The sequence below is a fragment of the Protopterus annectens genome, chromosome 9.part0 (genome assembly GCF_019279795.1).
Source record: "Protopterus annectens isolate FY-2018-M chromosome 9.part0, PAN1.0, whole genome shotgun sequence".
NCBI lineage: Eukaryota > Metazoa > Chordata > Ceratodontiformes > Protopteridae > Protopterus > Protopterus annectens.
In genome coordinates this window covers 891,506,455-891,528,077 of record NC_056743.1, presented here as the reverse complement: position 1 = coordinate 891,528,077, position 21,623 = coordinate 891,506,455, and the positions used below count along the sequence as shown (strand labels likewise).

General features: G+C 42.7%; 1 protein-coding gene across 1 annotated transcript in view; it reads left to right on the top strand.

The window, feature by feature from the left end:
* R3HDM2 (R3H domain containing 2) overlaps positions 1-21,623 on the top strand; it is a 2,908,810-nt gene that overhangs the window by 1,774,355 nt on the left and 1,112,832 nt on the right. Inside the window, exon 11 of the mRNA XM_044083626.1 lies at positions 15,916-16,073. Within this exon, the coding sequence (XP_043939561.1) occupies positions 15,916-16,073 (158 nt within the window). The remainder of the gene's footprint in view (positions 1-15,915; positions 16,074-21,623) is intronic.

Sequence of the window (21,623 nt, the reverse complement as noted above, 5' to 3'; positions counted from 1 at the left end):
CAGTCCTAATGACTTCCCTCTGCAAATGCCAAGCACTTCCCTAGGGGGAAAGTTAGCACTTTTCTCAAAAAATTGGCACATGATCACCCAGGACCAATGGGTGCTGAATATTGTTTCTCAGGGTTACAGGTGCCACTTCCACACGCTTCCAAAACCAAAAGGTATGCCAGTCCTGCCACAAAACCAATGGGCAGAGGCACAAATACAGATTGCTGCTCTTATGGACATGGGAACTATTCAAAAAGTTCCACAGCAAGAACAGGGACAAGGATTTTACTCAAGACTTTTCTTAGTACCCATAAAGGACAAAGCCTGGAGACCAATACTGGACCTGTCAATCCTAAATATTTTCCTGGATGTTCCAAAATTCAAAATGTTAACACTACAGCAACTTCTGCCCATGCTGGGCAAGAAAGCTCGGCTAGTTACTTTGGACCTCAAGGAGGCATACCTGCATGTCCCAATCAGACAATCTTGCAGAAGATGCCTCAGATTCATAGCAGGCTCATTGCATTACCAATTCTCTGCACTGCCCTTTGGCTTATCTACTGCGCCCAGGGTCTTCACAAAATTTCTGGCACCAGTAATTGCATTTTGCAGACAAAAAGGAATTCAAATATATCCCTACTTGGACGACTGCCTTATTCAAGCAGAGAGCAAGGACATTCTTCTAAAGCACCTGGCGTTTGTAAAAAGATTGCTAATTTGCCTAGGGTACACAGTAAACGAAAAGAAATCAAAACTAGTGCCCTCTCAAGGGATAATATTCCTGGGTGCAAGCTTAAATACAACTGCCCGGATGGCTTATCTCACGCCAGACAAAGAAAGGCAACTGACTCATTACTTTCAAATGATGGCAACAAAACCCAGCTCCCTGCAAGAAAAATTCTGCAGGTCTTGGGCTTCATGCATCCTACATTCTACTAATTCCATATGCAAAACTGCATATGAGGAAACTACAATGGTATCTAAAAAGTGTTTGGACTCAGCATTGTCACAGCCTGGAGACAGTCATAACTTTAATTCCCTGCCTGCAATAGGAGTTTCGATGGTGGTCCCAGGCCTGTCACCACAACAAGGGACAGCCTTTCACCTTACCCACAGCCAGGCAGACAATAACAACGGATGCATCGGATTATGACTGGGGAGCACATATGGCAGGAAAATGTTTTCAGGGCATGTGGCCCAAGGAACAAATGCATCTTCACATCAATCAAAAAGAGATGCTAGCTGTACAGAATGCCCTGACAGCCTTCAAGGACCTAATACATCCAGGACAACTATTAATAAAGACGGACAATACCACAGTTATGTGGTACATAAGCAAGGGGGCACACATTCCTACCACCTATGCAGACAAGCCATGACTTTGTGGAACACAGAACTGACCTATCAAGTACATCTGCAGGCGCAATTCCTGCCAGGAACAAAAAATACACTGGCAGACGAACTAAGCAGAAATCTCATGGATCCTCACGAATGGAAGCTAAATCCACAAGTGTTCAGCATGATAACAAGGAAATGGGGACGCCCAGACATAGATCTTTTTGCCTCCCCTCACAATTACCAAATACAGAAATTTTGCACAAGAACTTATCACTCTCAAGCATGGAAAGTGGATGCTCTATCATTCAGCTGGAAAGGCCTGACAGTCTATGCCTTCCACCCGATGCTTCTTCTCACCAAGGTGCTACTAAAAGTCAGACAAGAAAGGCCAAAAATGATTCTGATTGCACCAGACTGGCCACGCCAGCACTGGTACCCAATCCTAAAGTTTGTCTCAAGGCCCAACTTGGCTTCTACCTCAAATCCCTCATCTTCTGACACAACAAAACAATCAAATTCTGCACAGTCAACTCAGAACCTTAAACCTGGCAGCATGGCAGATAATGTAGCCACTCAGTTTGCACCTCTCTCTAAAGCTGTTATGGATGTCATTTTAGAAGCCAGGAGGCCCAGCACTAGGAAATCTTATGCAGAAAAATGGAAGAGATTCTGTGCTTGGAACCAGGCACAAGGACTCGAACCACTTGTCCCTAATGTACCTCAGATTTTGCAATACCTAACTGAGATGCTGGATAAAGGCTTATCTTTCTCATCCATTAAAATCCATGCCTCTGCCATTTCAGCTCATTACAATACTGAACCTCCAATTTTTTCACATCCTCTACTACGACAGTACCTCAGAGGGGCAAAAAATATAAGACCCCCAAGGAGAGCACCAGTACCTACTTGGGACCTCAATTTTGTTTTAGAAAAACTCACACTGCCTCCTTTTGAACCAGCCAGCACAGCCGATCTAAAATTCTTATCATGGAAATCTACTCTGCTCCTAGCAATAACTTCAGCAAGAAGAGTCTGAGTTACAGGCATTGATGGCTGTGGAACCTTTCCTCATTTTTCATCAGGATAGGGTTTCTCTTAGGACCAACCCAACATTCATGCCAAAAGTGGTCTCCAATGTGGCCTTAAACCAAACCATTCATTTACCTACTTTTTACCCAAATCCCCAGAATAAAGGGGAGAGACTTCTGCACGCTTTGGATATACACAGACAGCTATGATTCTAATTGGACAAAACAAAAGCTTTCAGAAAAACTGAGCAACTGTTTGTAGCATATGCTGCAGGGTCACAAGGAAAGCCTATTACAAAGCAGACAATCTCGAAATGGATAGGACACTGCATCCGCTTCTGTTATGCACAACATGGCAAATCAGTGCCTAAGGGCATTAGGCCTCATTCTACCAGAGTAGCAGCCACTTCAGCAGCTTTCCTCAGAGGAGTACCAACCAAAGACATTTTAGAAGCTGCAACCTGGAGCTCAGTGCATACTTTCACCAAGCACTACCACTTACCTCTCTACTCTAAATCCAGAGCAGGCTTTACCACTGCAGTTCTGCAGGGCTTGTTGGCCTCACCAAATCCAATTTAGACCCAACCACCCAACCTCAGCTTTGGGATTCTACCCAAGTGTAATGACTGCAACAGTGATACATGATGAACATAGTACAGTTGTGTACCTACCATAAATGTAGATGTTCGAGTTTATTCACTGTTGCAGTCCAGCTTACCCACCCACCATCCCCCTTTTTCATTGTTGGGACTTTTCTGTAGTTCTCATCTCTATACTACCTATGTGGTGTATTTGCTTGTAGATGAAGGAAATGTTTGTAGTAATATATGCATGTTTTTTGGCATAATTTTATCTTTCCTGTCTTCCTATCTGGGGGCACCTGACATCTGGGGCAAGAAAAACTGAAGAAAATGGTGTCGGTTGCAACTTTTATACCCCTGGCGCACTGACGACAGGGAAGAGGCGACAGCAACCGACACCGGACCAAGACTTTGGAACTCAGGCCGACTGCGGGTCACCTGCCAGCAGGATAACTCAAGTGTAATGACTGCAACAGTGAATACACTCGAACATCTACATTTATGGTAGGTACACAACTGTACTATTTATTGCATGCAGCTGAACAAGTTGGAAAACATACTTTGCAATGTGGTTTTGATTCTCTGGAGGCCTCCTGCAGGGCCGCAGTTACGGGTTCTGTAATTAAGAGGCATGCTTGGTTAAAGGAACAAAATCTGCCTGATCATGTCAAAGTTAAATTGTTAGATGCACCTTTACGGCATGATACATTGTTTGGTATTAAGGCAGAAGAGGTGTTAAAGAAAATGGTGGACAAAGCTAAATCTATGCAAACTGTCAAAGATTTTTTACAAGTACAGCCACCAAGGTTTAGTAGACACTGGCCTACAAAGAATTGGTCCTTTCCTGTGTCAGACAGACCTCAAAGGGGCGGATCCAGGCGCAAGGCATATACAGGTCTAAGCAATGGGGTGCTTCTACCTCCAAAAGTGGAGAAGACAAATCACAACCTTACAGGAAACAGTCCCAATGACTTCCCCCTGCTTGCATCAAGCACTTCTTTCCTGACAGCACTCTTAGGGGGAAAATTAGCACTTTTTTCTCAAAATTGGCACATTATAACCCAGGGCAAGTGGGTTCTAAATATCGTGTCACAAGGCTACAAGTTCCATTTCCATACCCTGCCAAAGGCAAACGGCTGGCCAGACCTGCCAAAAAATCAATGGGCAGAGGCACAAAATCTAGTCTCATCCCTCATGAACATGAGGGCCATTCAGCAAGTGCCAGAGCAAGAGCTGGGACAAGGATTTTACTCAAGACTGTTCTTGGTACCCAGAAAGGACAAGGCCTGGAGGCCAATACTGGACCTATCTATTCTGAACACATTCCTGGATTTACCAAAATTCAAAATGTTGACTTTGCAGCAGCTTCTGCCCATGGTGGGCAAGACCGCTTGGCTTGTAACTTTAGACCTAAAAGAGGCATACCTGCATGCCCCAATCAGACAAATATTCCAAAGATACCTCAGATTCAAGGCTGGCTCAATGCATTACCAATTCTCTGCACTGCCCTTTGGCTTATCTACTGCGCCCAGGGTCTTTACAAAGTGCCTGGCACCAGTAATTGATTTCTGCAGACAGAGGAGTACAGATATATCCTTACTTGGACGACTGTCTAATTCAAGCAGAGAGCAAGGACATTCTTCTACAGCATCTGGCATTTGTGAAAAAACTTTTAACATGCCTAGGGTACACAGTCACCGAAAAGAAATCAAAGCTAGTACCCTCTCAAGAGATAATATTCCTGGGTGCAAGCTTAAATACAACTGCCCAGATGGCTTATCTCACGCCAGACAAACAAAGGCAACTGACTACCTATTTCAAAATGTTGGCAACAAAGGCCCAGTTATCTGCAAGAAAAATTCTGCAGGCTTTGGGCTTCATGGCATCCTGCATCCTACTAATTCCATATGCAAGACTGCATATGAGGAAACTTCAGTGTTACCTAAAAAGTGTTTGGACTCAACATTTCCACAGGCTGGAAACTATAATTACTCTCATTCCCTGCCTGCAACAGGAGTTTTGATGGTGGGCAAAGGCGTGTCACCAAAACAAGGGACAGCCATTCATATTACCCCCAGCCAGGCATACACTAACAACGGATGCATCAGATTATGCCTGGGGGGCCCACATGGCAGGAAGATGCATTCAGGGCACATGGACCTCAGACCAAATGCATCTACATATCAATCAAAAAGAGATGCTAGCTGTACAAAATGCCCTGACTGCCTTCAAGGACCTACTTCATCCAGGACAACTACTGATAAAGACAGACAACACCATGGTCATGTGGTATATAAACAAGCAGGGGGCACACATTCTTACCCCCTTTGCAGACTAGCCATGACTTTGTGGGACACAGTATTGACTTACCAAGTTCATCTGTAGGCACAATTCCTGCCAGGAAGGAAAAATACTCTGGCAGACAAACTAAGCAGAAACATCATGGATCCCCACGAGTGGCAGCTGGATCCACAAGTCTTTAGCATGATAACAAGGAAATGGGGATGCCCAGACATAGATCTATTTGCCTCCCCTCACAACTACCAACTAAAAAGATTCTGCACAAGGATTTATCGCAGACAAGCATGGAAAGTGGACGCCCCATCCTTCAGCTGGAAAAACCTATCAGTATATGCCTTTCCCCCTCTGCCTCTCCTCCCCAAGGTACTCCTAAAGGTCAGACAGGAGAAGCCAAAGATGATACTGATTGCTCCAGACTGGCCCCGCCAGTACTGGTACCCAATATTACGGAGCATGTCTCAATGCCCAGCTTGGACCTTACCTCATGTACCTCCTCTACTGTCCCAGCAAAACAATCAGATCCTGCACAGCCATCTCAGGACTTTAAACCTGGCAGCATGGCGGATAATGTAGTCATACAAAACACACCTCTCAGCAAAGCTGTGATGGATGTCATTTTGGAAGCCAGAAGGCCTAGTACTAGAAAATCTTATGCTGGAAAATGGAAGATTCCCTGCTTGAACCAGGCACAAGGAACAGATACAGCTGTGCTGAATATTCTCAGATTTTACAATACTTAACTGAGATGCTGAACAAAGGCCTATCTTTCTCATCTATTAAAATTCATGCCTCTGCCATTTCGGCTCATTACAATGCAGAGCCACCAATTTTTTCTCATCCTTTATTAAGGCAGTACCTCAGAGGAGCCAAAAACTTAAGGCCTCCAAGGAGATCACCAATACCTGCATGGGACCTCAACTATGTCTTGGAAAAACTCACCCTGCCTCCTTTTGATCCAGCTGCTACTGCTGATATAAAGTTTTTATTTTGGAAAACAACTCTGCTCCTAGCAATAACTTCGGCAAGACGAGTATCAGAGCTACAGGGACTCATGGCTGTGGAACCTTTTATCATTTTTTATCCAGACAGGGTCTCTCTGAGGATAAACCCCACATTTATGCCTAAGGTGGTGTCCAGTGTGGCCCTTAACCAAACTATTCATTTGCCAACTTTTTATCCGAATCCACAGAACAAGAGGGAGAGAATTCTGCATTCTTTGGACGTACACAGACAGCTTAGATTCTATTTGGACAGAACCAAAGTTTACAGGAAGACAGAGCAATTACTAGTGGCATATGCTGCAGGATCACAAGGAAAGGCTATCTCTAAGCAGACAGTTTCAAAGTGGATAGGCCACTGCATTCGTTTCTGCTATTCACAGCATGTCAAACCAGTGCCTAAGGGCATTAGGCCACATTCAACCAGAGCTGCAGCCACTTCAGCAGCCTTTCTCAGGGGAGTACCAAGCAAAGACGTTTTAGAAGCTGCTACTTGGAGTTCAGTGCACACTTTTACAAAGCATTATCAGCTGCCACTCTACTCTAAATCCAGGACAGGCGTTGCCACTGCAGTTCTGCAGGGCCTCATAGCCGCTCCTAATGCTGTTTAGCTCCAGCCTCCCAACCATAGCTTTGGGACTCTACCCAAATGTAATGACTGCAACAGTGAAACACGAAGAACATAGTACAGTTGTGTACACTTACCATAAATGTAGATGTTAGAGTGTATTCACTGTTGCAGTCCAGGTTACCCACCCACCATCCCCCTTATTTCTGCTGAAACTTATCTTTCCTGCTCTGATTTATGCAACTTATGTGGTGTATTTGTTTTTAGATGAAGGTAAAGTTTATATTGGTGCATGTGTTTTTATATATAAGTATATATAATTTTGGCTACCCTTTCAGGGGCACCTGACATCTGGGGCAAGAAAAACTGAAGAAAATGGCATCGGCTGCATCTTTTATACCCTTGACGACCTAACGTCAGGGAAGGGGCGACAACAACCAATGCAGGACCCAAGACTTTGGAATTCAGGCCGACTGAGGGCAAACTGCCAGCAGGATTACCCTAATGTAATGACTGCAACAGTGAATACACTCGAACATCTACATTTATGGTAAGAGTACACATCTGTACTTTCCTCTTCTCTGCAACATTGCACATGGAAAACTGTTCTGCTGGTGGCCATTACCTCTGCCAGAAGGGTCTCTGAGTTGCAACCTCTGATGTCTAATAACCCCCTTCACAGTCTTCCACAGAGTCAGGGTATCTTTATGTACCAGTCTCTCCTTTATGCCCAAGGTGGTTAATGAGTTATCCCTTAATCAGTCTGTTAACCTTCTCACCTTTTTTCCTTCTCCTCAATCTCCCAGTGAGAGGATTCTACACAGTTTGGATATACACAGACAACTTAGATACTACCTGGGCAAAACTAAACCTGTCCGCATATCCGAACGTTTGTTTGTGCTTTACCACCCTAGGGCCCTGGATCAACCGGTTTCCAAGCAATCTTATCTTTTCCTGGATTTCTAAAGCTATTTCCATCTGTTGTTCAAACAACGGGAAGTGCCTTTCTTCTCCTGTGAGGGCACATTCTACCAGAGCAGTGTCTTCCTCTGGGGCCTTCTTTAAAGGCTTGGACACTTGCTCTATCCTGGAGGCAGCTACCTGATCCTCTGTTCATGCTTTCCCTAAATGTTATAAACTAGATGTCATCTCCAGGTCCAGGGCAGGGTTTGCCAGAGCTATTCTACATAGTTTCATAGAAAAAGCTTGTTCCTCCACCCAATCTTCATTAAGCATGAGCTTTGGCATTCTCCCTTGTGTGATGAATACTGCAGCATATGAATGGAAGGACATAGGATAGTTGTGTAAAATCTTACCATAACCATAGATGTTCTTCTCTTCTCTTCTATATGCTGCAGTATTACTTACCCCCCCCCCCGCCTTCCCCTGATGCTTGCCTGTTTCCCTGATAACGTGTTTTCTTAGGCTCAGCCTGGTCCTTGGGAGTGTTCAGTTCTGAGGTTGGTACGTCCTGATGTCCACTTTATTCCCAACATCTCTTTATGGCCGACGTACGAGAGATGATGTGCAGCATCACATGTACTTTACAGAAGCATTTAGACTTTAGTATACTGCCCGGATGTACAAGTCAGCCAGAGGCAAACTCCCTAATGTGATGAATACTGCAGCATATAGTACAGAAGGACATCTGTGGTTATTGTAAGATTTTAAACAACTGTCCTTTCCGTGTATTATCTTACCCCTTTCATCACACTTGTTTATCATCCCTGCAGCAGTGGGGCTAAAAACTAAATCTCTGTCCAAAGCAGATTTTAAAATCTAATTTTTATCATCATCTGGGAGGTTCTGAGAATGCAGCAATGCAAACATCTCAAAACAGTGTCAGTGTCCATATCCCTTGAAGTAGCATCAGAGTCATACACACACTGTATGCAACAATACACTACTTAAACAACAGAAGAAATTAAATATAAAACAAATTTTTTCCTCACATGAAGAAACTGCAGACAAAACATTCTTTATACTTTTACATTTAGTCAGTACACAGTTTAACATATGATCTGACAATTCAAAATTTGAAAATCAGAGTTTAAGAAGCATACACTTTTTCCCCATACTTAATCTTCCCATCCTTTTTTTTTTAAACAAGAAACTTCTTTATTGAATCATCACTTATGACGCAGGCAATCATTCATTTATATAAATGAAAAGCTATACTGCCATTTTAAGTTAGGAACATTATACATCACATAAAATATCTGTTGTTGTCAAACATTACGTAGCTCATTCAATTTTTGCTTACCCTTAAACCTCATTCCTCCTCTAAAACATTATTCCACATGCACTGTTCCCGTAATTCCCATTTCTTCTATGTAATTTGCTCCTACCTTTTTCTAAAGATCCCACTTCCAGTTCTTCTATCTCTGTTGCTATAGTCACTATTTCTAGTGAGGCTGGTTTAGACGTTTATTTCCAATTTCTAGCAATTACTTTTTTGACAACCACCAGAATTAAACTCTGCAAGGCCTTACTATGTCTAGGCAACTATGATTCTGTATTCCCAGCTCAAAAAATGATTTCCTTAGTTACACCAATTTGCTCACCTAGTATTTCTGCCAGAGTAGTCTGTAGAAGATTTTTTAGTTTTCTGCCAGATCATTGCACTCCTGAAAAATATGTTCCCTATTACCTCTTTCTTCCCTGTCACACCTCCAACAGTTGGAATCTGCTTGACTTACAGAAATATCTATGCAAACACTTCCAAACAAAAATGCAAAATCTTCTAGACCTTGTTACATATTTCTGTGCCATATATATATCTTCCCATTGTTTCTTTGTGAACTGCTTACCCAGTCATTTTTTCTCTGTTCCCAATCCTTTCTAACCTCCTCTGATTCCTGTAGTTATCGTGCAGTATTTTATATGCCCTGCTAATTATCCTTTTTTTAAACCACAGCTTCTGTTCTAGTTTCCACTAAAAACTCTACCAGTGCTGGTCTTTCATTTAGGCTCTTCCTATTCCTTTCTCTTTGCTTATATTCTGATATCAATCCTTGGTGGGGAAGGCAATCTCTAGTCTGCACTCCAAACGTATTCTTGGCCTCTGGCCATTCTATTACCTTTCTCTCTCTGATTATTTGTTCCCAATACCTTGGTTACTGTACTAGTTTCCTTCAGTACATTCCAGCTTCCTCTTGCCTGTTCTCGGTACAAGTAATTGCAGTTATCCTTATCAGCAGAATCTCCTTTCTCCATTCAGTGTTGGCTAAGTTCTTAGAATACTATCTGCTACTTTATGAATATATAATATTCTGTATTGTTATTGTTACTCTCCTTAAGATTCTGGATTCAAAATCTCAGTCCTCCTTATTTCTTGAGCCCCCCCCTCATTTCATCATCCCTTTAAACTGTGAGTTATAGCTTTCCGCCTGTGTTATGTATAGGAGCCTTAACTTTGTAGCTCTTAAATTCTCCTTCAAATCTCTTAATCCCAAACCACCTTGTCCTACTGGAAGGATCAGCTTGCCCCACTTGACTCTCTTGTTTTCTTCCCCTTCCAGATAAAATTCTTCACTTTTTTAATAATTGCTATCCACAACTTCTCCTCTGGTTGATAAAAATATGCCTAACCTATGCATAGAACTAAAAGGACTAAAATATTTTCAGTACTTGTATCGTGCTATCCATATCCATAAAACTGAACTTCCAGTTTCTCAGTTTTGTATTTTCTTCTGTTTAGTCTCTTCCTACACACCCTTAACTGCCGTAACAGAATCTTTTTTAACCCATACTTCTAAATACTTAATTTTAGCATGTCCTCATAAGTATGGATATTGCAGAACCAATTTGTGTTTGGGTACATTGTTTACAGCTATTGCCTTTGTTTTGTCTTCATTAATTTTGCATCCCAAAATGACTTGAGACAATCTCAGACTATTCCATAACACTGAATTGTCCTGTCTGTTTTTATCTGGTACAAAATATCATCATATGCAAATAAAACAAACTTTTCTTGATTACCGTGCCAATTGTATCCTTGAATTTCTGAGTCCTTTATTTTCTTTTCCAATGGCTCCTGCCTGATTCCCCACATGCACACACTCATTTTCACCTCAGATTCTTCACACAGACACTCAGGTAATTGAATTGCAGGTACCAGTATGACTCTGTCGTAACCCATGTGGATGTTAATGACCTGAGATGTAGCTTATGTAACTGTATGAAATGAGATGTGATCAAGTTCGCTGATTGTGCGTCTCAGGCAAGTATGAGCCTAGCACTGAACAGCATACTACCTTCTCCAAGGATGCCACTTTACCAACCGAAAATTATTGATTTTAACAATTGACTTAGCTATCTGGTGTCAATCCAGGCAGTACAATATTTGAAGGTCTGGCAGAACATGGTTGACAGGCCACACTGCTTTTCCGGGATGTTCTGCACTTATCCATTCTAGGTTTTCGGATATTGGCAAAGACATTTTCCACCACCATAGTGCCTTTTTTTGGGCAATGCCAAAGTGATAAACTTGCCAACTTAACTGAACATATAAAGGAATATCTGAAGATGGTACTTCTCAATGCTAGAAGTCTTAACAAGAAGCTCTGCTCCCGGCAAGCTTTTCCCTCCCTGGGGAGTGTTGACATCTGTGTAGTAACAGAGCCATGGTTCAAAGTCGCTGAGTGTACCCCAGCAGTACAAGGTTATAATGCCATTCACACTGTTAGACCAGCTACTGCATAAGAGGGAACTAAAAGTGGAGGAATCTCGGTCTATATTAAAAACAATCTTATGTACATACTAGTTAGTGTATGATCCACTGGAGTTCATACATGTACAACTCAATATAAACAGGGTGTTGTACCATATCCTTGCAAGCTATAGGTCCTCCTCCATGTCCCAGGAAACCTGTACTGCCTATGTCAGTGTACTAGAGTCCCTCCCTATTCAACCCAATTCGATATTTATGGGGATCTCAACTACCTGTTTGTAGATTGAGAATCCTACAGCACTTCTAATGCACAAGCCCAGAGATTCCTAAACTTAAATACCAACATCCTGGAACAGTTGGCCCATTCTCCTACCAAGCGTAGAAACATACTTGACCTTGTGTGTGTGTGTGTGTGTGTGTGTGGGGGGGGGGTGATGTTCCTCACCCGATATAATGCCTTCGCTCATCAGATCTGCCCAAAAGGCAGTATTGCTTGAAATAAAAATTAAATCCGGGCATCCAGCAAAACCAAGAATCTTTAGTATCTATTCACACCATGGCTATTTACGAAACCCCTCTGTACAGCCATATTGATAGCTGTATAGAGTGAGCTGTATCCACACATATTAAGAATAAGACAAACTCAGAAAACAAGCCACCCTGGTAGAATCACAGTATCAATCGATTGTATGACAAAAGAAAAAAAAAATCTTGGCCAGGCATAGGAGGAACAAAGCCGTACATAATAAAAGCCCCCTGACCAAACTAAACAGGCAGCTAAGAGAGTTAATTAATACTTCAGAGGCTAAATTTGAAGAACACAATAGCTTCTCAGGCAAAGGACAACCACAAATGACATCACCCACACTGAGCCATAGGCCATTGCCATCTTGTTGGCTGACAGGTTCCTCTCATATTTGTCTCCCCACCCCCTCAATAGACCAAAGGGAATACCACATAATACCCCCCCCTCAACCATTACTAGGGAACAGGTCATCAATGTACTTTCCAAGGCCAATAATATTGCATCGATTGTCCCAGATAATATCTTGGGATGTTTAGTAAATAGCATGAAACATGACCTCTCTGGTTCACTTGAATCTGTTTTCAGCTGGACCCTTCATTCAGGATTTGTGCCCGAGGAATGGAAGATGGCTACAGTCATTCCCCTGCACAGAGGAAGTCCAACCACTGATCCAGGTAACTACAGGCCCATACGTCTTTCTAGCCTCATATGTAAGGCCATAGAAAGAATCATCATGGACATGATAAATGAGGACATGGATATCCTGCAAAGACTGGACCCTTCACAGTTCGGCTTTATTTAAGGAAGGTCATGCCTGTTAAATATGGTGGACTTTTTGAGAGGGTCACCAAAGCACTGGATGAAGGTAAGACACTGTACACAGCTTAACCTCTACCTGGCCAAGGTATTTGATACTCTGGCGTTATAGAAAACTCACTAATTTAGGTGTAAATCCTTTTATCACTCATTGGATGGCTCATTAACAGGACCCAGGAGGTCAAAATAGGCGAGGCCACCTCCATCTAGAGGCCAGTCACTAGCAAGAGTCTTCAGAGCCCAATACTGGGCCTGTTTCCTTTTGGCATCTATTTCTCTGAAATGTAAACAAATGCTGAAGGTTTATGGCTGATAAGTTTGCAGATAATTGCAAGCTGGGGGTTATCACCTCGCTTGCAAACTCTAGCATTCTTCAGGAAGGTCTGTGTCTGACTACAAATGGTGCCAAAGTCATGGTCTTAAACTTGGTGCTAAGAAATGCATAACTGTACCCTTTGGGAAACCAGCCACCCTGGCTAATTGCCATTTTGATAATACACCCTAAGAGTTGACCCAGTGGTCAGGGATGTGGATACGTACATAGACAGTAGTCGTACCTTTGACCCTCATGTGGCCACAGTGGTGAGGAAATCCTTTTATGTTGTACAGCTTATAAGTAAGGGCATGGCATCTAGGTCCGAAGAGGTCATTATCCCACTGTACTCTGCCCTTATCAGACCAATCGGAGAGTACAGTGTTCCCTTTGGTGTGGAGCTGAGCAGGCATATGCAGCAACCTCAGAGGTTCCTAACAAAAAGAATACAAGGCATAACAAAACTGTTTTATGCAGAACGTCTTAAAATCCTTTCTCTCTACTCAGCCTGCTATAGATTGCTGTGGGGTGATCCATGCCTGGCTTACAAGGCATCCAAAAAACCCTCATTTATGAATCTCCTACATATTCATAATTCAAAGAGTACCTGAAATAAAATAGGAACTTGAATTTTGTCTATGACTTAAGCAGAACAGGCTGGTGAGAGGGATGTGTCCCAGACTGCAACTCCTATGGAACAGGCTTCCCATGCATGTGAAGTTGAGTTTGTCTATTACCGAGTTTTAGTGCAACCTAGACCAGTGGAGGGGAAGTAGGAAATTTTTACCGGGCCTGGCACCCTTGTCCCTTATGGACAGAGGTAGCTTATAAATGCCTGGCTCTAAATGTCCTATTTGGATACAGGACATCATTATTCTTTCAGGAAAACTTGACTAGACTTAAAAATGCCAGCCCAGGTCGTTAGCCTTGTAACAGTCAATGAGTCTAGGAATCTATGAATGCATTTAATGTAACAGTGCACAGTTTAATGTATTTAATGGTAGCCACTGCACTTTTTCTTAGGGCTAAAAGTTGATGTTTACTGAAAGTATGTATGCTGTTTTTCACCTCTGAGAGGGGAATGTAGGTATGAAAGTAACAGTAATTAGTGTAGTGTGGAAGCCAATGCTCTAATAGGTGTTTTAGCATGGGTAATCTTAAATGTTGAATAGGTAATGTCTGTGGGTGCAGCCATCAGTTTGTGACAACTGCTATCTGGAGGGGTAAACTTCACTTTTTTTGAAAATTAACATATTTTTGTGTTTTTATTGTACATTAAAAAGGGGGGAGGGTGGAAATCTACTTAGCTTTTTTGAATGTTTTCCTTGAAGCAAAAAGTCTTGAAAATGTGACACTAGTTCTAAAGGAGATAAGAATCAACTACACAAGAGATCAGTTTGCCGAACATTTGTGTGCTAGCGTAAGCCACAAGTTGGAAATAAACATTTTAAAATGCTGTGATGTAAAATGGGTGGATATCATGGCTTTCTGTCATGATAGCAACATAACATTGTTCTCATTGTTGTAGAATGTAAATGGCCTTACAAATATAAACGAGAATTCAGTTAAGGAGTGCGGTATGCAATAGTGTCTCAGAAGACACATTTGGATAGGAATAAGTATGTGAATTTGACAGACGATTTTAGGGTGGACATTTAGCAGAATGCCATGGCCAAAGAAAAAGGGGAATAATGACAGTTTGAGTGGGCCCAGGAGTGATGGAGCAAATATTTGAAGAAATACATGAAAATATTTGGTACTGAAGATGTGAATCCAGTAGAAAGAACATAAACGGAGTGCATTCTCAAAGATACAATAACTGTGGTAGACTGGATAGAAATCATATTTCAAAGGAGCTTGGGTATTTAATAAAAACTTAGACACACATCCAGCAACTATTTCAGATCATGCACGATATGATGCAGTGCAGTGAAGTAAAATGAGACACTAGGATTTTCTTCCTTATCTGTTGAAGTATATGAGAATTTTTGGAACAGAACCAAAGGCACAACAACTGGATTAGACTGTGGCGAAAGTATAGGAGCATGTGTATTTAAAAAGACACTGGCATTTTATTGCTTATCTGTTAAAAAGATAAATTTAAGGGATGTGTAGCAGAAATGATTTGAGATATAATATGGAAGACTGAAATTTCTTCAGAAGGGATAGTACTGAGTGGGACAAAATTAAAATGATGTTTAAAAACATGGTAGAAATGAGGGAGAAAAAGATGCAAGGAAAAAAGTAATAGAAATTATTTAGAGTGGTTCACAAAGGTTGAAGTTTTGCAGAATGCAGCGAGTCTTGCAGAGAAAGGAAAGGAGCTACTCCAGAATGCTAAAGCTAAATAAAGGGAATATTTGAATGATATCCATGAGTGTAGAACGGTTGCTGTTAGCAGCTGTTTTTTTTTTGTTTTGATAACTCTAAAACAATGTATATTTTTAGCATGACTTAGGCAATGGAAAGTAGAAGGAGGAGTTAAACTTATGCTTTGTTATGCTAACCTATGTAAAAATGCAACAAGAAAGATAGCAAGAGGTCTGATAGAAGTGTTAAAAAAAGATTTTAAAAGTTTTATGAAAGGGCCCATGTCACTAACCAAGCATGGGTCACCTGGGCAATAGTCGAACCTTTATTCCTCTGTGCCACTAGTGGGAAGCATCAAAATAAAATATTGAAATGTTTGTGTTGTCCTCTGCTTTTGTAACTGTGTAAGCTGAAATCCTTTTGAACAGCATACTTTTTGTTTGTTGCTACTGTACTAAAAAAAAATGTTCACACAGGTTTACAGCCCGTGCTGTCCAGTCAGCAGCAGGCATACCAGGGAATGATGGGAGTCCAACAACCACAGAACCCAAGCCTTATTAGCAACCAGAGATCTGGCATGGGCAACCAGATGCCAAATATGGTGGTTCAGTATCCTTCATTGCCATCCTATCAGGTAAGCATTTGTGTGAATCAGGCAAAAGACGTTTTAGAATCCTTGAAAGTCTGCAAAGAAAACTACATTCTACCCTCTTTCTCAATTTATCCACCCATGTGAATGAATGACTGTTTCAGCTGGTTTCCTTCAGCCAGTAGAGAATGTGGCCATATTAATTAGCACATGAGCAGTGAGGTTAGATTTTGTCTGCAGTAACAGCTAAGTTTGGAAACTGGCTGTGCAGGGGAGGGGGGGCTGGACATTGGGAGATGAAGCACATAGTGGTAGGTCCCCTTTTCTTGTGGAATGGTTAAGATCATGCAAATGTAAGTGGAACCTTGAAGCCTAGTTGTTGCTTTAGCAGCAGGTACGTGTATGTTTTTTTATGCAATTGAGATGCTAAATTGATGCTGGCATGCTTGCATATCTGTTTTACCATGTAAGGTAAAATATTGATTTATTGCTTTTTGATGATGTACATGTTCAGTCTTGTCCATTATTTTTCATTCACATTTTCACTTTTTGGTGAAGGAGGGTGTAAGATGAATGTGACTGGACTGGCTAAACTGGTCACCTGAGTGATGAACCTGGTGGAAGTGGCACTGAATGAAAACTAAGCCACCTGAGGTAGCTTCCGAGGACAGGAACCATAGTTAAATTTCAGACTGCCGGTGTTTATGATGCACTATACTGAAATCAGTAGTCAGATAGTAGACAGTATATATTAACAACCTTTCATTAATTGAGCTGCAAAACATTTTAAAATACTTGTCCCTGTGATGACTTGTGTTACCTGCTGTTTCAGAGTGAGTTATGTTGTAGTGAGTTGGACGCAAATGCCATTAAAGATATTCTTCCGTTGTGATAATAGTAATTCATAACATTGCTGGTTTGCCTGTCTCTTGTGCTGCTCTATCCCTGTCAGAGTTTTCATTCTCTTTTCTCATTTCTCTGTGAAGACCTGCACTACTCTTGTGCATGATGTTCTTCATGTTTCACTGTTGCAGTCATTACATTTGGGGTAATCTGCTGGCAGGTTGCCCTCAGTTGGCCTGAATTCTAAAGTTTTGGGTCCTGCGTCAGTTGCTGTCTTCTCTTCCATGACGTCAAGTCGTCAGGGGTATAAAACATGCAGCCGACGCCATTTTCTTTTGTCTTTCTTGCCACGCGGTGCCCGAAGCAGAAGCATTTCTCAAGTGCCGGTCGGCCGACTTTTGAAATATTCGCGTTTTGAGTTTCAGAACCGAAGACTTCAATACAGCTAAGTACCCTGTTGGGGAAACTTTTTTTCTTGCTTTTTACCGATGTCAGAAAAAGTTAATAATTGTTTTACTTGTGGGAAGCAAATACCTCATAAGGATTTCTATTTATACTGTATTCCTTGCCTAGGCTCTGATCACAACATGCCTGGCTGTCAGTTTTGTGCTAGATTTAACCAACGTACTATTAAGCGTCAGTATATTTTTGCATCTAAGTATTTTGGAAACAGATTTAACTACCCAGAGATGTTGTCAGATAGCAATCCGACTACCGGAGTACATAAAAAAAACGCAAAGAAAAAGACAGAGAAAGGCAGTCGAGATCCAAAACCGACGACGAAGCTTCTCCTAAGCCAGTCACCGGTACTCAGTGAGGCGCTTTCGCAGCCCCTGATACCCGCTACCTTCGAGTCGCAGGCCTCTACCGACACCCATGTGGAATCCGGCATGCCACAAGATACTCAAGGTATTGGACCGACAGATGTATCTCCCTCGGATGGGTCCGGAGCCGCTGAGCAGGCACCGGCTTCTGTGGGTGTATTCAGACCTCAACATTTTTATATCAAACCGACGAAAGCTGCAAAACCAAAGGCAAAGACACCTTCTAAAACTAAAAAAAAACTACGCCTGAGCCACGTGCACAGGCCTCTATGCCTAAAAAACACAAGATCAAAATGGCTGAAGACCTTATTACCTTGATCAGGTGTACCCATTCCCCTCCAGATAAGAGGCCTAGGCAAGACACTGACTGTGAATCTTCAGATCAGGTTTCTATTTCTTCTGATTCCTCTTCTGATCAGGAATTATCTTTACCTCCCTATGAGGATTTTGATGCTGAGGAGTCTATTCCATCTGCATCTCCTCCTGAGGATTATTCATTTGGAGAAACCTTGCATACTTTGAGGGAGCATTTTCACTGGGAGAGTCAAGACTTCTCAGAATCAAAAAAGAGACTCAGGGATTTCCTCCCTCTCCCTCAGCACAAGCCTCTAGCCATTCCCCCTGTTGCATTGTGGTTGATGTTTTTTCTGAGTCAAGCCTGACCCCTGACTCTCTACCTCCGGCTCCTAGTAAGCCTGACAGGTACTACAGGGTCCCTGACTCTCATAAATTTTTATTTAGAAACCCTGCTGCTGATCCTGAAACTATTTCACAGGGTCCAAAGGGAGTTAAGGCCTCAACAGCAAAAATCCCTACCCCCTCTGACAGAGATTCAAGAGCTCTGGACAGATGGGGAAAAAAGGTTTATACATCTGCAACCTTGGCAGTCAGGGCCTTAAACTGTCAATTTCATATGCTTAAGTACCAGCAACATGTTATGGGATTGCTGAAACAGAAAATGATGATGATTTCAGAATGTGCAGAAAATAAGGAATTTCAGGAATTATTGCATGCAGCTGAACAAGTTGGAAAGCATACTTTGCAATGTGGTTTTGATTCTTTAGAGGCCTCCTGCAGGGCCGCAGTTGATGGATCTGTGAATAGGAGGCATGCTGGTTAAAGGAACAAAATTTGCTTGATCATGTTAGAGCTAAATTGCTAGATGCACCTTTACAGCATGATTCTCTGTTTGGTATTAAGGCAGAAGAGGTTTTAAAGAAAATGGAAGATATAGCTAAGTCTATGCAAACTGTTAAAGATTTCTTACAAGTGCAGCCACCTAGATTCAGTAGACACTGGCCCACAAAAAGTTGGTCCTTTCCTGTGTCAAAGCTCAAAGGGGCAAAGCCAGACGCCCTAAGGGCTCCAGGTACCAGGCTCAAGACTCATACAAGTCAAAGCAATGGGGTGCATCCACCTCCAAATCTGGAGGAGATAAAGTGCAAACCTACAGAAAGCAATCCCAATGACTTCCCTCTGCCTACACCAAGCACTTATCTTTTGGCAGCACCCATGGGGGAAAATTAGCACTTTTTGCTGAAAATTGGCAGCTAATAACCCAGGACAAGTGGGTACTGAACATCATATCACAGGGATAGAGATTCCATTTCCACACTCTGCCAATGACAAATGGTTGGCCAGACCTGCCAAAAAAACAATGGGCAGAGGCACAGAAACAGGTTACGTCCCTCATGGATGTTCATCGTGCATACAGCTGCAGTCATAACAGATGGATTCTCCTGCCGTCAGGCGGGTCCTCGGTCGGCCGAATTCCAAAGTCTAGGTCCGGCATCGGTTGTCGTCGCTTCTTCCCAGACGTCAGTGCGACAGGGGTATAAAGGAACCAGCTGACGCCATTTTCTTCAGTCTTTCTTGCCGCACGGTGCCTGAAGCAGAAGCAGTTCGCAAGTGCCGGTCGGCCAGCTCCTGAAATTAAGAAAATTTTGAAACCGAAGTCTTCTTGAAAGCTAAGTACCCCGTTGGGGAAACTTTTCTTGCCTCAGACGGATGTCAGACAAAGTTAATAATTGTATTTCATGTGGGAAGCAAATACCGCATAAGGATTTCCATTCTCTCTGTATACCTTGTTTAGGCCCAGACCACGACGTCTCGGTCTGTCGCTTTTGTGCTACATTCAACAAACGCACCATTAAGCATCGGGCGGAGTTCGCCCAGCATTATTTTGGAAAAACATTTAACTATATTATGTCGTCGGGTACTCCAACTCCAGTTCTGTCTAAAAAACGCAAAGATAAGAACCGACACACGAGGTCCGTGGCCTCTACCGACACCATGCCAAAGCCGTCTACACGTGGTCCGGTTCTCCGCGAGGCGCCTACGCAGCCCCTGACTACCGACGACACTTCATTGGCGGTGTCTCCTGTGCTCGAGGTCGCAGGCTCCTCGGCCCACACCCCGACTACAGATACCGAAGCCACTCTTGGCGTTGAACCTCAAAATGTGGACAGGTCTACCTCCACTCAAGGTGTCTTCAGACCTTCCTCTTCTTTTTCCATCAAGGCTTTCACTAAGTCTAAAGCAGCCATGCATTCTAAGAGACAAGCTACTCAGGGCCCATCTCCAGGCCCCATGCCTAAAAAACAGATGCTTAAAATGGCTGAGGATTTAATTACTCTTATCAGGGGTTCTCAACCCCACGGACAAAGGCCCAGAGTGGAGGAAGAATCCCCCTCCTCTGATCAGGGCTCCATTATTTCAGAGCACTCTGATGATCAGGAACATTCTTACTCCCCTTTTGAAGACTCTGATGTGGAGGAGTCCATTCCTTCTGTATCCCCCCAGAGGATTACTTATTTGGGGAAACTTTGCATACCTTAAGGGAACACTTCCACTGGAAAAGCCAGGATTATTCAGATTCCAAGAAAAGGCTTAGGGAATTTCTCTTGCTACCTCAGCACAGGCCTCTGGCTATACCTCCTGTCTTGGACATCCTAGATGATGTTTACTCGGAGGCCTTCCTTAACCCGGACTGTCTGCCTCCAGCCCCAGTCAAGCCTGACAAGAACTACAGGGTTCCTGACTCACACCGATTTCTATACAAAAGCCATGCTGCTGACCAAGAAACCATCCCACAGGGCCCCAAGGGAATTAAGGCCTCCACTGCTAAAAATCCATTACCTTCCGAGAGAGATTCCAGATCCTTAGAAAGGTGGGGAAAAAAGGTATATACCTCGGCTACCTTAACCATGAGGGCCTTAAACTGTCAGTTCCATATGCTAAAATACCAACAGTTTTTGTTATCACAATTGAAAAGTAAAATGTCACAACCTGAACAACCAGACTTGAAGGAGTTGCAGGATTTGATGCATAGTGCAGAACAAGTGGGTAAGCATACCTTACAATGTGGTTTTGATGCTCTAGAGGCCTCATGTAGAGCTGCTGTTACAGGATCAGTCATACGTAGACATGCCTGGCTCAAGGAACAAACCTTGCCTGATCATGTCAAAGCTAAATTACTAGATGCCCCTCTACAAAAGGATGTATTATTTGGTGCTAATGCTGAGGAGGTATTAAGGAAAATGGAGGAAAAGGCTAAATCAATGCAAACTGTGAAAGATTTTCTACAGGTACAACCCCCACGTTTCAGTAGAAATTGGCCTTCCAAAAATTGGTCCTTTCCAGCCACAGACAGACCCCAAATAGGTAGAAACAGGCGCCCAAGGGGCAGAGGACAATCCCAAGGATCGTTTAGAGGCAGACAATGGCAAGCTCCTACACAAAGAGGTGGTGAGGATAACTCGCAATCATTCAGAAAGCAAGCCCAATGACTTTCCCCTTTGCATGCCAAGCAAGACTCAAATGGCAGCCCCCTTAGGGGGAAAGCTGGCATTATTTTCAAAAAATTGGCATATTGTCACAAAAGACCAATGGATCCTGGACATTATAAACAGAGGCTACAGATTCCATT